At 38.0% G+C, this 14,532-nt stretch overlaps 1 protein-coding gene across 6 annotated transcripts in view; it reads right to left on the bottom strand.

Moving 5' to 3' along the window:
• Positions 1 to 14,532, bottom strand: part of CTNNA2 (catenin alpha 2) — a 1,116,872-nt gene that overhangs the window by 747,113 nt on the left and 355,227 nt on the right. For all 6 annotated transcript variants that reach the window (XM_023251808.2, XM_023251809.2, XM_023251810.2 and 3 more), the window contains one exon: positions 10,729 to 10,995. In XM_023251808.2, coding sequence (XP_023107576.1) covers positions 10,729 to 10,995 — 267 coding nt within the window. The remainder of the gene's footprint in view (positions 1 to 10,728; positions 10,996 to 14,532) is intronic.

The raw sequence follows: 14,532 nt of genomic DNA, 5'->3' as shown, positions 1-14,532 counted from the left end.
ACTGGTGTTTGCCAGAGGGAGGGGGAGGGGGAATGGACAAAATAGGTGAAGGGGATTGAGAGGCACTAAAGCTCAGCTTTAAGTCACAAGCATGAGGAGGAGTACAACATAGGGAGTATAATCAATAGTATGTAATAATGTTGTATGGTGACAGATGGTAGCTAGACTTAGTGTAGTCAGTACTGTATAATGTATGGAACTGTTGAATCAATGTTGCACACTTGAAACTAATATAACATTATGTGTCAACTATACTGCAATAAAAAAATTTAAGAAAATAATTCTTAGGCCAGGGGGGTAATTTAATCTATACTTTGGCCAGACTTTTCTTGGAGGTCTGGATGTGACCAAGGAAGAACACAACTTTTCAGTTAGGAACTGTTCTCTAAGCATTTTCTAGCCAATAGTTTCCACAGTAACTTTGGATGGAAGACATCTGTCTGTGACTTCTGTTAAGAGAAGTAGGAGAAAAAGACAACTAGCATTTCTAAGTGCCGACCAAGGATGAGGCACCTAAGAATGTTTATCCCATATAACTATTATCACCATCTTGGTAAGTCAACATTTTTACCCCATTTTATAGATGCAGAAACAAAGGCAAGGAGGGAAGAGTTGTATGGTCAGATTTAAACACAAGCTTGTTGGGGTGCCTGGGTGGCTCGGTCGCTTAATCATCCGACTTCATCTCAGGTCATGATCTCACGGTCCGTGAGATCGAGCCCCGCGTCGGGCTCTGTGCTGACTGCTCGGAGCCTGGAGCCTGTTTCAGACTCTGTCTCCCTCTCTCTCTGTCCCTCCCCTGTTCATGCTTTGTCTCTGTCTCAAAAATAAGTAAACCTTTAAAAAAAAAATAAACACAAGCTTGTTCTGTTTGTCCTACGCCATGCTGTGCCATTGTCCACAAGTATGACCACTGTAACAAGGACGACTAGCATGGCGTGCCCCAGTCGTGCCCTCAGTGATGTTAGCCACCTGACAAATTTACTACCACACTTGCATCTGTGGGTAACCGTTCCCCTCCGTTCTTAGCTCAATAAATGTGTGCAGTAAGAACAAAACAGCCCCAGAGAACATTTGGATAAATAAACAATGGGACTCAGTAGGTTACAGTAAAGTTTCCAGAAAATACTGTCGGAGAAGTTCAGGATGTATATTAAGGAGTTTGGTTAATAAGAAATCAAAATTAGTATTTTTAGGGGGGAGGAGCAGGTGTGTGTGTGCATGAGCACACGTGTTTACTTCATCACGGAATCAAACCAAATCCTATAAATGAGTACTGAATATATGCCTACTTGTAACGTGGAGAGTGCATAAAAGGGAAAGGTATAATCCTGAAGGGCTAAGACAAGCACTTCTAATGTAAGAAATCACGAAAGAAACTAAGACTAAGGAGGTCAATATTTTAAATAAATCCTATTTTTCACCACTAAATAGTTCACTAGATAAAAGAGCTCATTTGGTTCCCCAATTTTAAAGTGTAACTAATTAGATGATAATCAACATGGTATTTGCCATCCCACGTTTAGACAATGTAGAATATGATGATCCATTACACCAATAATCAGTTACATTTAGAACTAATTATTTGAAATAAAGGTGAGCTCATATGCACAGAATCTGCCAATATTCTCAAAGGAAAACATTATTGGGGCACCTGGGTGGCTCAGGCGGTTGGGCATCCAACTTCAGCTCAGGTCATGATCTCACAGCTTATGAGTTCGAACCCTGCATCCAGCTCTGTGCTGACAGCCCAGAGTCTGAAACCTGCTTCAGATTCTGTGTCTCCCTCTCTCTCTCTGCCCCTCCCCCACTCACGCTCTGCCTCTCTCCTTCAAAAATAAACATTAAAAAAAAATTTAAAAAAAAGGAAAACATTATTCGGTGAAAAAAAAGATTCTTTCATTTTCTCTTGTGAAAAGAAATAAAAAGATTGAAAATATAATTATTTTAATTACAGACAACATGGAGGCTAATAAGGATTTGAGATTTCAAATACAACTTTCAAATATTTCAAATCATATTGTTTTTTTCTCAATGATTTTTATAGCTCCATATTTACTAAGTGAAATATAGAAGAGAAAATTAAATTGTCTTGGGATATTTCCTTGAAATAGCTTTTAAGAAAATAAAAATTTAAATGATACGATCAGAAAATATTCCTGGTTTACAACACCTTAAACTAAAGCTGTTTGCAGACAAGAAGCCATTGGAGGGGTCAGTATCCCACAGTAAGATTTCTTGGACAAAAAAATGAGGATACTGGATAAACTGGTCCTGGGGAGGCATGTAGTATGACTCAGGAAGCAGAGAATATGTCGTTGGTTGATGTTGGCTGACCTGGTCCCACACACAGCCAGCAGAATGATCCTCAGCTCTACCTCCTGCCTGGAGCTTCTCTTCTTGCAAACTCATCTGCCTCTGTATCCACCTTTACCACTTTCCTAGAGCTAGTTTTCCAAAAAGGATTAATGCAATTCCCATTGCATAATTTTAGTATGCAGAAGGGTGCCTGAAGCTGACTGACAGTTCTATGAAGGCAGAGTTCACCTTCTCCGTATTTACATCCAGAATCTTGGCCCATATTTAGGTTGTGCTAGGTTTACAGGCATACAGAAATGCACTGGAGTGTTCCTAATGTTCGATTTGGCCACCAGATGTCAGTGCATGATAACGAATGCTGTAATACCACATTAAGCCAGAAAAGCTTAAAAGGCCATTTTCAAGAGTTTAATTTGCCAGAGTAGAAAAGAGCAGACAGATTTAGAGGCAGTAAATTGTGATAGTATCTGTAGAAAAGATGAGAATCACTGGACCCTACTAACCCCCAGTTATTGATACTATGTCCTCTCAGATGGGAAAATCCATGTCCCATTTTTTTAAAAGTGTGTCTAAAATTTAGTTTTTAAAAAGTAAAATGTGCATTAGTAAGCACATACTGATGAAAGCTCAATTACGTATAAATAACTTAAACTAAATCAGGAAAATCCTAGATGAGGAGTTTAAATTATCCAAAATATAGATCTACGTAAATTACTAGGCATTTAATAATCATACTGTTGTGTATATATGTGAATTAAAGAGCCAGAAAAAAAAAGTGTAAGAAGGTTTTTTTATGCAAAAAATCAAATATCCCACAAACAACTGAAACTTCCCCAGATTTCATAGTTGGAATTAAAAAATGTTTCGTCTTTTTAACTAAAGATTACTGTACAAAACATTAACTTTTGATACATGAAAACGAAAAGTACAGTTGTCAAGGCCTATTCACTCTTCTCCCTCAACATGATTCAGGCCCACCCATTTATCCCATTCCTCCCCCAACAATGGATTTAGGGCACTGGTCACCTTGTTCACCATAACCACCCTCCTACACTGCAGCTTTGCCCCTTCTGAGTCCATTCTCCACCCTGTAGGCAGAGGTCACTTTAAAAACACAAATTTGACCATGCATTCCCCTGCCTAGAGCACCAGCAACTTCCTAACGCCTTCAGGTTGAAGCTCAGCCCTTTGCCTTGCAAGGCCTACAGAGCACCCCAGGATCTGTCTCCAGCTCACTCAGATTTCTCCTCATTCCTGGGTTCCAGAACTGAGTATTTTACTGAATAATGCTGCCACGTGAAATGGTGTTCTTTCTGAGAAATACTCATTCACACATCAGCATGTTAATTCCTACTCAGGCACTGCCTCCTCCAGGAAATCTTCTATGATTTGATCCTCTCTAATTTTACCCATTCCCCAACACACACTAGTATGTAGGTGCATACTACATAGGTAAGTGTATAGCACATCATTTATGCATCGCAGTAACTATAGCTGTTTACAGAGTATTACTCCTTTATACCTTGCAGTCCTTCCTTCTTACATCTCACTTGGCATACTGTATACTCTTAATCACCTTAGCTATCCTGTAGCTAAATCTTTTTCCAAGGCCTGGGGATACTATCTCCGCAACCCAAGGTCACACATTCTTAAAATTTTACAGAGCTTGGAGTAGTAGCCACACACTGCAATCCAAGTCCTGGGCTCTTCCCAATATCCGGGGCTACTTCCAAAGGCCATTAAACAGGAACCATTTGATAGGAATATGGCAGAGATTATTGAAGAGTACTAATAGGGGTGCCAGACTGCCTCAGTCAGTAGAGCACATGACTCTTGTTATTAGGGTTGCGAGTTCAAGTCCTATGTTGGGAATAGAGCGTACTTAAAAAAAAAAGTACCAATAAAAGCATTAAAGAACAACAGATACAACTCTACAGATGTTAAGCCTTCAAAAAATATTGGCATAAACTCAGACAGAAAGTTGCTGAATTTGCCTTCTTCCTCTTTTTAGTACCTGAATTAGGAACCCAAAATTGCTTTCCAGAAGCTAAATGGTTCTACTTACTCGCTTTCATTTTTATGCATTTGGTTTGCTTCTTGCTAACTGCTTTAGGACATAAGCTGTATCTTGAATTTTCTTCATCAGTATGTTTACAGTATTTTGTCAGGGATTTCTCCTCTTTTTTCTGTCCTCATGCTAATGTAATACATAGGAAGCTTACCTTTTCCATAACCTAATGTGAGTGTTCCCACATGTCTACAGTCAGAATGACTTTACAGAGTATCATAGGAGAAGAGGAGACCTAGGGTAAGCCTCTCTGAGAAAGAACTATGTTGATTTCCACAGTAAAAGGGAGGGTTAGAACTGGGAAGGAACTCAACAAGATGCTCTGTGAAAATGTACTACTTTAAGGAAGAATTCCTTCTTGCCTCCTTGGAGAGACCATGAGTCAATAAAACCCTTTAAGAATCATTGAGCCAGCCAGAATTGTGGTTCACGGCTCCTTAAGGGATCAGGGTTTCAACAGGAGCACCAGAGAATTAATCTCACTATTCAAAAGGCATTAAGAGAGATGCTTAGAGTAGGGTGCTAACTGAAAAACTCTACTTCTTTAGTCTCCTGAAGCATAGGTCTGCACGAGGTCATGCATTTGGTCTTCTTACATAAGATACCTGTATTAGCACTCCAGCTCTCCACTGGGCCTGTATTCCAACCTTGGGTTCTAAACCCTGGGCTAGGGTTATTATGCTTGGGTGTCCAGAAACCTCCATGTCCCAAAAATGGGCTGGGGTCTTGCTATGAAATGAGTTACCATCTTACTCCTGTTTCTTAACCACGTTTTTCCAACTAGATCTCCTAGATTGTCCATATATACCTGAGAAGTGCACATAGTTGGAATCACCTTAGGGCAGTGCCCACCGTAACATGGAGATGCTCCCCAGAGGACAATTCTCCCATCAGTGCAGTTGGTCTATGTGCCCTAACCTTGTCAGATAAAGAGTTTTGCTATCCTCATTGGCCTGTGATGCAGATGCTCCATGATGTCTTATGCTCACATTCCAACACTTCTATCCACTGAATACCAGCAGTAAGAGAATTACAATTAGATCCACACAATTATACTTAAAAAGAAAGAAGAGGGAGAAAATGGAAGAAATACCAGCGGGAAGAGGGTATGAAAAATCAGGTAGAAATAGCAAGGGCAATGTATGTAGCGTTGGTATGTCATGGTGACATTTCACTCAATGTAGTTGAGGTCAGATTGTCCTACTCTTCAAGTAAAAATAAATCTTGCAAATCAGAAATAATACGAAGAAAAAAAAAGAATATGGTTAATGCTATTAAAATTCACCCCCCCCCATTCTAAATTTAAAGTAGTTGAGAACTAGCAAGTGAAAGCACATAGACTTGGGGGTCCTTAAAGATTCAAACACAGAGTTACAGAGGAGGGGCAGTAAAAGTTGGATGACAAGGCTCAAAAAGGGAAGAGCTAGTGGTAGCCAAGACACGGAAACAAGGACTGGAATTGACTTATTTAAGAACTGTTCTTAAAGAACTGTGTAAGGAGAAGAGTGAAGTATGAGAAAAATGGTAAATATAGTAGACTAATGCTTTATTTTCTTCTTAGACTGTAGAAGAGAAATACATTTTTCTATAGGCTGAGGGAATTTCTCCTAGTGGAGAAAGAGAAACTAAATGGCCAAGAAAATAATTACTAATCAAGCAAATAACCAGGGCAGGTGGGGAAAAGTAAGAAAATTCACAAGTAAGAAGGTAATAAAGTTAGAGGAATTTGAGATTGTGTTTACTTACTATCTGATTTAAAACAAACGTTTAAAATGCAAATAGCTACCCATTATAAAGACTGGGTCATGAATGGTGTTAATTTCCATTTTTCTCAAGTGCCTTCATCTACAAAAGAAGCTTCAAAAAACAAGATATAGTATACTCTCTTCTCTTTAAAATAGAAATTCTGTAGGAATAACTTAATTTTCCTCTCTCTCACTCTTTCAAGTTTTCTGGCAGTAAAATAGACATTTTAATAAGATTTATTTCTGAGTAGTCATTATGTTTTTAAAATTTTTAGTATTCCTTAGTAGTTTCACCCAATAAAATTAACTACCTCAAGCTGCCACATTTTAAACAGAGGCTGATTTTTCCATTGATTAGCAATCATTTTCTCTTTGCTATTTTATCATTAGAAACTCCCTTGACAGTTTCAAGTTGTTAAAATCCGGGGTTTTTTCTTCATTCCTTTGCTTCATAAATCACTACATCAACTCTTCACATAGGCAGAAAAATAGTGCCAGAAAATAGGTCACCATGCATTGAGCCACAATTTTAACTACCTAGATTTAAAAAAGAAAAAAAAAATCAATCCTACAACTTAACAAATTAACGTAAAAATACTAATTTTTACCTTGTTTTTAGTCAGCTATCAAACTTTATGTCACTTCTGCATCCTACCGCCCATAAAACTGGGTTTTGCATACTGATGACTAATACAAATTGTGCTTGAAATTGAACATTAAGGCATGCTAGCCATGCTCACAATGGACTTGTGTATTTCTCTAGTTCTTTTCACTTCAGGATCTCAAACATACTTTACTTTTTAAAATCTCCTTCATGTTGGCAAGTCAGTAAACCTAGCATCAGGAAGGGATATTGCCAGAAAACTAATTCACAGGAAGTTTGAGTGAGTTTCCCTCCCAATGTGGTATCAATTTGTTTAATATCTGAGAATAGCTTTTAGGATATAAGACAGATGTCTGAATTCAAAATCAATTTCAAGTCAATATGTCCGCAGAATAAAAAAAAAAATACCAAAGTATTCATTATGCAACTAAAGAACAGAAATGGAGAATTCTGCCACCAAGAGAAGGAGAACATTAATTTTTAGTGATAATTTCAAATATCCTTAAGGACTGTCTAGATTTGCTGGTGTCAAATGGTGGAAAAAAATCAACAAATCTACAAATGGCTAATTACCTTATATCTGGTCATATTCTGTAATACTTTATTAGCATTACTATTTTTGACAAAGTACTGAAATTGCACTTACTAAATTTTTAGGGAACCATACCCAATTGAATTACTATCTATAAATCACCAATTTAGATGGTTCTCCCTGATGATTTTTGTCAATCTCTGAGAAATGAAGTTTTAAACATTAGATAATGCTTTAGTTATTTATATAGTTTGTGAACCAGTATACATTTATTAATAAAATATTACTTGATTAATATACTTAGCTAATATATAATTGAGTAGTCTGGTATTCTATAAGCATAGAATAAACATAATACACTTATTTTAACTAATAAAATTTACTTAGTATAATAGCTAAAATACAGTGAATTACTTAGTTAATATGTCATGTTCTGTAAGAAACTTACATTTCTGTATTAACCTCCCAAAGCCATATTTGCACAGCGTATCACTACAGTTAAAAAAAATACTACATGGCAGTGAGAAAGAATGAAATATGGCCTTTTGTAGCAATGTGGATGCAACTGGAGAGTGTGATGCTAAGTGAAATAAGTCATACAGAGAAAGATACCGTATGTTTTCACTCTTATGTGGATCCTGAGAAACTTAACAGAAGACTATGGGGGAGGGGAAGAAAAAGAAAAAAAGAAAAAAAAAATAGGTTAGAGAGGGAGGAAGCCAAAACATAAGAGACTCTTAAAAACTGAGAACAAACTGAGGGTTGATGGGAGGTGGGAGGGAGGAGAGGGTGGGTGATGGGTATTGAGGAGGGCATCTGTTGGGATGAGCGCTGGGTGTTGTATGGAAACCAATTTGACAATAAATTTCATATTTAAAAATAAATAAACATTAAAAAATAAAATAAAATAAAAAAACAACACACACACACCAACATTTCAAATGTTTAAGTATTTCCAACATACTTTGCTAATAGATTTTCCCCATACAGGCTTAAGTTTTATTTTAGGAGTCCAAAGCCTTTTGTATTGTGAACCTCATTTTTAGTAAAAGCTCCTTTCAGTGAGAAGGTTCTGGATAAAAAGAAAATGGGAAGGTGGAGTCCTCACGCTTGGGCAGAAGGTGGCAGCAGCTGAAGGGTCTGACTGACCTTCCAGGGAGTTCTCCGCATTCAGTGCTTCTACTCCTATTACTAGGTCCTGGCAGGGTTTACTGTTTACTTTTTGAAATTAACATAGGATTATAAAAATATAGTTTTGTCAAAATCTGACTAATCCACCTACTAATTTTAAAAACTATCATTTCATAAAATAATTTTGTATTGGAGATTGTTTGCAATTTTCTATTCCGTTTAACTTGACTAGGCATTTTTTGGTCTAATGCACACTTTTAAAATTAATGTAGCATTAGAATGTTTTAATATTGAGTACATCACCCGCTCATTTTCATCTCCTTAAAATGTGGGCTTATTCATTCTTAGTCCAGAAAAAAAACTTCATCATTACTCTGTCAAGTTGCAAAAGAACTCTTAGAATTTTTATTGGGATTGTCTGAACATTGTAAAAATTAAGAATCAATAGTTTTCCTACCCAGGCTTGTGATATCATTGTGATATCATACCCAAAAGTAGAACTTGCCACTCAGTTTTTTTGTTTTGTTTGTTTCTAGTCCTCCACATCTGTATCAGGATTATTTCCAACATTTATAAGGAAATGAGGAATAAAATAAAGCCAACAAACTACTTTTCATTTCTATCAACAGGATCATTTTTTTAAAAAATAGGATCTGTTTTTCCATGACTCTGTTTTTGCACTTTGCAAATCTGTGGACATATGTTTATTTTAAAACTGATAACCTTACTGAACTCTATTAGCTCCAATGGAGTTTCCTCAAACTTTGTGAATTACATATTAACCCCCAATCCCTGTGGTAAATACTTAATATTTTTTTAAATGTTTATTTATTTTTGGAAGAGAGAGCGAGCGTGAGCACAAGTGGGGAGGGGCAGAGAAAGGGAGACACAGAATTTGAAGCAGTCACCAGGCTCCAAGCTGTCAGCACAGAGTCCAAAGCCAGGCCCAAACCCAGAAACCATGAGATCATGACCTGAGCCGAAGCCGGACACTTAACCAACTGAGCCACCCAGGTGCCCCTAAATTTCCAAATATCTTTAAATAAATATAATCTGTCACTTGCATGAAATCAGTTGAATGTGATATGTGAGTTATTAAGTTTCTCTCCCAACACTTAATCAACTGAGCCACCCAGGCGATCCTGTGGTAGTCACTTTAAATTTACTGTATTTAATCTTGACCAAAAAAAAAAAAAAAGAAAAAAAAGAAAAAAAACCATAGGAAACAGTATATGGTCTAAGCTATCTCTATTATATTTTGACTAAATGAAAAAACTAAAAGAGGAGACACCCCTGGGAAAAGAGCTAGGTCAAGTATCATCATTATTCCTCCATTAGATCTTCCAGCTTTAGTTCTCTAGCAATCACTGCTTTGTTCCCGATTCTCTTCTCTAGCCAGTCACCTCCTGCCAAAAATTCATGTCAACAGATCCAAAAGCAAGCTCATCATCTTTCTCCACAGCTGTTAAGTAACCTATTTTTCTCTTATGAATTTCTTTAATACTGTGTTTTATCACTTGAAAGGTATTTAATACATTCTACTTCTACCATCTCCTTACAGGGAAATAGAATCCTTGAAAGCAGATACCAACTATTTTAAATCTTGGGAGTTCTCACAACACACTTAGACTCTCACACTGAACACAGAACGAGCTCAGATGAATTCCAGCATCCCATAGGTGGGTCCATATCCTGATCCAGGAGAAGTGAGGGCTCTCATCCTGGGGTACTGATTACATGAATGCCTCCCATTCACTTTGATGCCATCTTCCTACTGCTTCGCTCATTGGGACACACCCCCAGAAACAGCAGGTGCAGAATGTGGGTCATTCATGGGTCCTGCAGAGGCATTACCCAGAGGGGTCTATTCAAGGAAGATGGCGATCCCATGTGGGATCAGTGGGCAACAACGTTTGTCAGTGATTTAAAATGAAGACACTGAGGGTAGTTCTTCACCCAGGCACAACATAGAGGCAACCTATACCTACACTGCTTATGACATTTGTCCCCTTAAAAATAAAGATCATCATCCAAGTGATGAATGGTCCCTAAATAACCAGTGGGATAAAAAAAAAGTTAATGATTTACAGGGCTTCTGCTTGCCTAACCTCAGGTCCTCTTCAACATTGTTGTTAGATCCTTTGAATACAAGAAAACTAGGCTCTGCCACTATGTTGGATTCCCATCAATAGAAATAGGATATAATTTACCTTTTATCCTAAGCCTCTACGAGGGGTAAATTCATGTATGCTACTGTGGCCCTTCATCCCCGAATCATTTTTTTCAATGCAAGTGGATACCCCTCTGTGTGCATCACTGGGACACTTACATCAAACTCATTCAGAGCTGCAGCCAGCTCACCGATGCCTGTGTGGCCTTTGGCTTCATCGGTGGGCGAGGTAGCTTGAGCAGCATTGGAGATGCCAGCAATGGCTTCCTGGACTTGTTTAAACACATAATCTCGGTTGGCTCTGGTGGCAGCAACATCTGGGTGGCGGAGAAATGCTTGGGAGGCTGTGTACAGCATTGTGGCATTCTTCTTTAGAGCCCCTCGGGCGGCTGCCATCTCATCCCGACAGTGAGGGTCCTTCAGCTCCTGTGTGTGCAAAACATGAGACCTGTCACATCCATGAAGTTTGCCATGGAAACCTTTGTTATTGAACTCTGAGTCAGACTCACAGAACTCCACTGAATTTTGTAAACCATCTACCTTCCCTTGTCCTCTCTCTAGCTGCCAGGACTTTGTGTATGGTGTTCTTTCTGCATGAAATACTGGAGTACCCCTCTTCTACCCTACCCTTTCACTCAACATGGCCCATCTTCCTGGAACCTATTCCATCCAGCTCTCTAGGTGATGTCTCCTATCTGCTCCCACAAGCCCCTATCCCCTCCTATCATCAATACTTATTATACTGTACTGGAGTTACATATTTAAGCATGTATTGTATCTACTGAGAGCAGGAAACCGATCTTGTTTAGTGGCCCTTGACTTGTTAGCAAATGTTTGGCCTATAAAAGGCACTCAAATATTGCTGGGGAAAATGTAAAAACCAAGATACAGACAAGTAGCCTGCATGGATAGGAGTTAGTTAAGCAGCAGAGGAAAACCCAGATTTCAGTCTTCTGATATTGCTTGCCCCTATATTCAATGACAATTACAAACATGGGAAATCAAACTCTTCTGATTTTTGCTTAGTGCATATCTGCCACTTCATTATCAGGTTCGGACTAGGGTTCATTTCATTTTATTTTTTTAAAGCTATCTTTAATGGCAGCTCAATCACTGAGTTTAGGGAATAAAAATAGATCAAAGGTGATGTGCCTTCCTAGTTTTGGCTGTCAAAATAATACTACTGGGGAATCTCTTGATCTTCAGCTTTAAAGAGCATTGTTAAGAAAATGTTCACATCATTTACAGAAATGTTAAAGGCAGTGCTGCTCTCTGAGGCCATGTAGGATTGCCAGCTGAGGATCTCAGAGAAATTTTTCCAGTTTCAAAACATCATTGAAGGTTATTTGAATCACTGGGGTTCAGTTTCTATTTGTTTATTCAGTATGTGTTATATGAATGACCTGGCAACAATTGTATCTTTTCTTTTGTGTGTCAAAATGACTCTGAGACAAGCACAATTTATTGGTTATCTAGGATTGTCAAGGCAGATTGACAAGTAATAATTAACTGAACCATCTATCCTCTTTTGCTTATGCACTAATGAATTTAGCCTGCCAACATGATTTCTAGTTTGAGGGCATTTCTTTTTGATCCTAAATATGAACACCAATAGGTAACCAACATATGTGTGTACTTTCTATGCCAGATAATTATCTAGGCATTCAAAGTGAAAGGTTTCTCCCGACTAGCCATGAAGAGCCTTTTAACCTCCAGAACTCTGGTCCAGAAATTGCATATTATATTACTGGGTACGTATACTTAAAAAGGGAAGAGATGGAAGGGGGATTCTCCCCATAAAAACATTTGAGGACACATTCCTTAATTACATTAAAAAACCCTGCAAACAATCTAAATGTTAAATTATGAAGAATTGGTTAAGTAAATGACTGGAGCATTTATTTATTTGATAGACTCTGGATACTATAGTTTTCAATAGATGACATGAATAATATTTACAAGATAAATGAAAAGGCAGAACATAATATGCATACTTGTATGCAAAGTATGATTATAAATATGTTAAAATATGAAGATAAATAACTAAAATGCAATATACCAAAATTGTACCACTTTTTTCTTGGGTGGTAGGGTGTTCTATGGTTTTTTCCTTCTTCCAATTCTACCTGTTTTCTAAATTTTCTTGAAAGGGACTGAACTAGCAGTTAATTAAAAATAAGGTATTGATGAAATAAATGATACTTATGGGTATTCTCATATAAATCTCATACATGTCCATGAATTTTAATACACAACTATATACACACCAGTACCTGATGTTTCCATCTCCAACCCTCAACTCTCTTCTATTTGACATTTTTACATGGAGAGTTCACAGGCATCTCACAATCCATGTATCTAAATATGAAATATTAATTTCTGTACCCAACTGACCCAGTCTTTCCCATCTCTGTAAATTTACCAACATTCACTCATGTGCTGAAACCAGAACCTTAGAACTGAACTGGTTGCTGTCACTTCCTAACATGTCCAATTTAACATCAGGTCCTCAGAGTTCTATTTTCAAAATAAACTCGGATTCTTTGCAGTTTCCTCCATTTCCACCACTACAAACGAATCAAGACCACCATCTCTCACCTAGACTACTTCAGCCCCCCCCAAATATAGCTGGTCTCTCCTCTTTCATTCCCTTCTGCACAACATATCTAGAATGCTAAAATACGTATTTGAGACATTGATATCAAACTTTGAAATATTCAAATACTACCCACCCACTTACAATAAAATCCAAGACTTCTGCAAGACTCCCAATGTCCTGGCCCCTACCTTTCTTCCCAACTGCCCTCATGGTTCACTAAGATCAAGATCCAATGGCTTTTTTCTCAGTTGTTTAAATTAGCTAAGTAGCTTTCTTGGTTCTCACATTTGTGTTTCAGAGTAACTTCACTCCTACCCATCTTACATTTTGGACTATCACACAAGAGCTCATTTGAGTTTTGCTGATTACAAAATACTTCATCAAGTAATCTCAAATCACATGCGTGTGTCTCTCACACAAAGAATACTGTAAGCATGTTAGGGGCAGAAACTAGATCTTGGTCCAGTTTGTAATACCAACGTTCCTTCAACCTGGCACAGAAGAACACTCGACAAATGTTTGTTGAATAAAACTTTCTTTGTTGGTCACAGACCATCTTAAATCACTAGGAATTGCCCTACGTGTTGAAGAATTCTAGGAACAGTCAAGAGGACGGGTAAAGGATTTTTAACTGACCCTTTCACATTTGGAGATGTGTTTCCTAGGGGAAAAAATTAAAAACAAATTCCTTGAGGATAAAATCCTAATGGTACTTGACAAACAACTAGAATAGACTAAATTGAGTGCTAGCTCTAGATAAAAGGAAGACAGAAGACACTATGTCAGTCACCTTCATCAGAGTAACTCGCACTTAACCTGTGTTATCCCACACCCCCACACATTTATTTTCTTCTCTGCCTTTCCTTGATTTTCTTTGCATAGTCTTCTTGTCTTTCATAAAGGGGTCACTCAACATGCTGCACATTTGGGCTATGCATATGCATGATGGGGTCTACAGGGCTAGGAAACAAAAAGTGAGGGCAAAGGGTGGTGCTCAGACAGCATCCACTGCACTATATGAAACCACTCTCCCCGCCTTTTTTTTTCTTTTCTTTTCTTTCTTTTTCTTTTTTTTTTTTTTGATTGGGGAGCTTTTCTTACAGTGGGAAAAAGGTTACAGTGGTTTCCACCAGTCACACAGGAGGCCTTTGACCTACCCTAAGTAGGCAGGGAGCAGAGAGAACCCCAGGGCCCACAATGCTATGAAAACTGGCCCATGTAATAAGCAACCTTTGTTGATCACAGGTTCTGAGGACATTTGCTAATTTGATAACCAGCAGATAAGGCTGATTTGTTGTTTAAGCCTACCAAGCTAGGAGGTTACTTAAACACACATTTTCTCCCCCAGCATCTCCTGAATTGTC

This window comes from Felis catus, chromosome A3, assembly GCF_018350175.1.
Source record: "Felis catus isolate Fca126 chromosome A3, F.catus_Fca126_mat1.0, whole genome shotgun sequence".
In the NCBI taxonomy this organism is placed as follows: domain Eukaryota; kingdom Metazoa; phylum Chordata; class Mammalia; order Carnivora; family Felidae; genus Felis; species Felis catus.
This window is presented reverse-complemented; position numbering and strand designations above follow the sequence as displayed.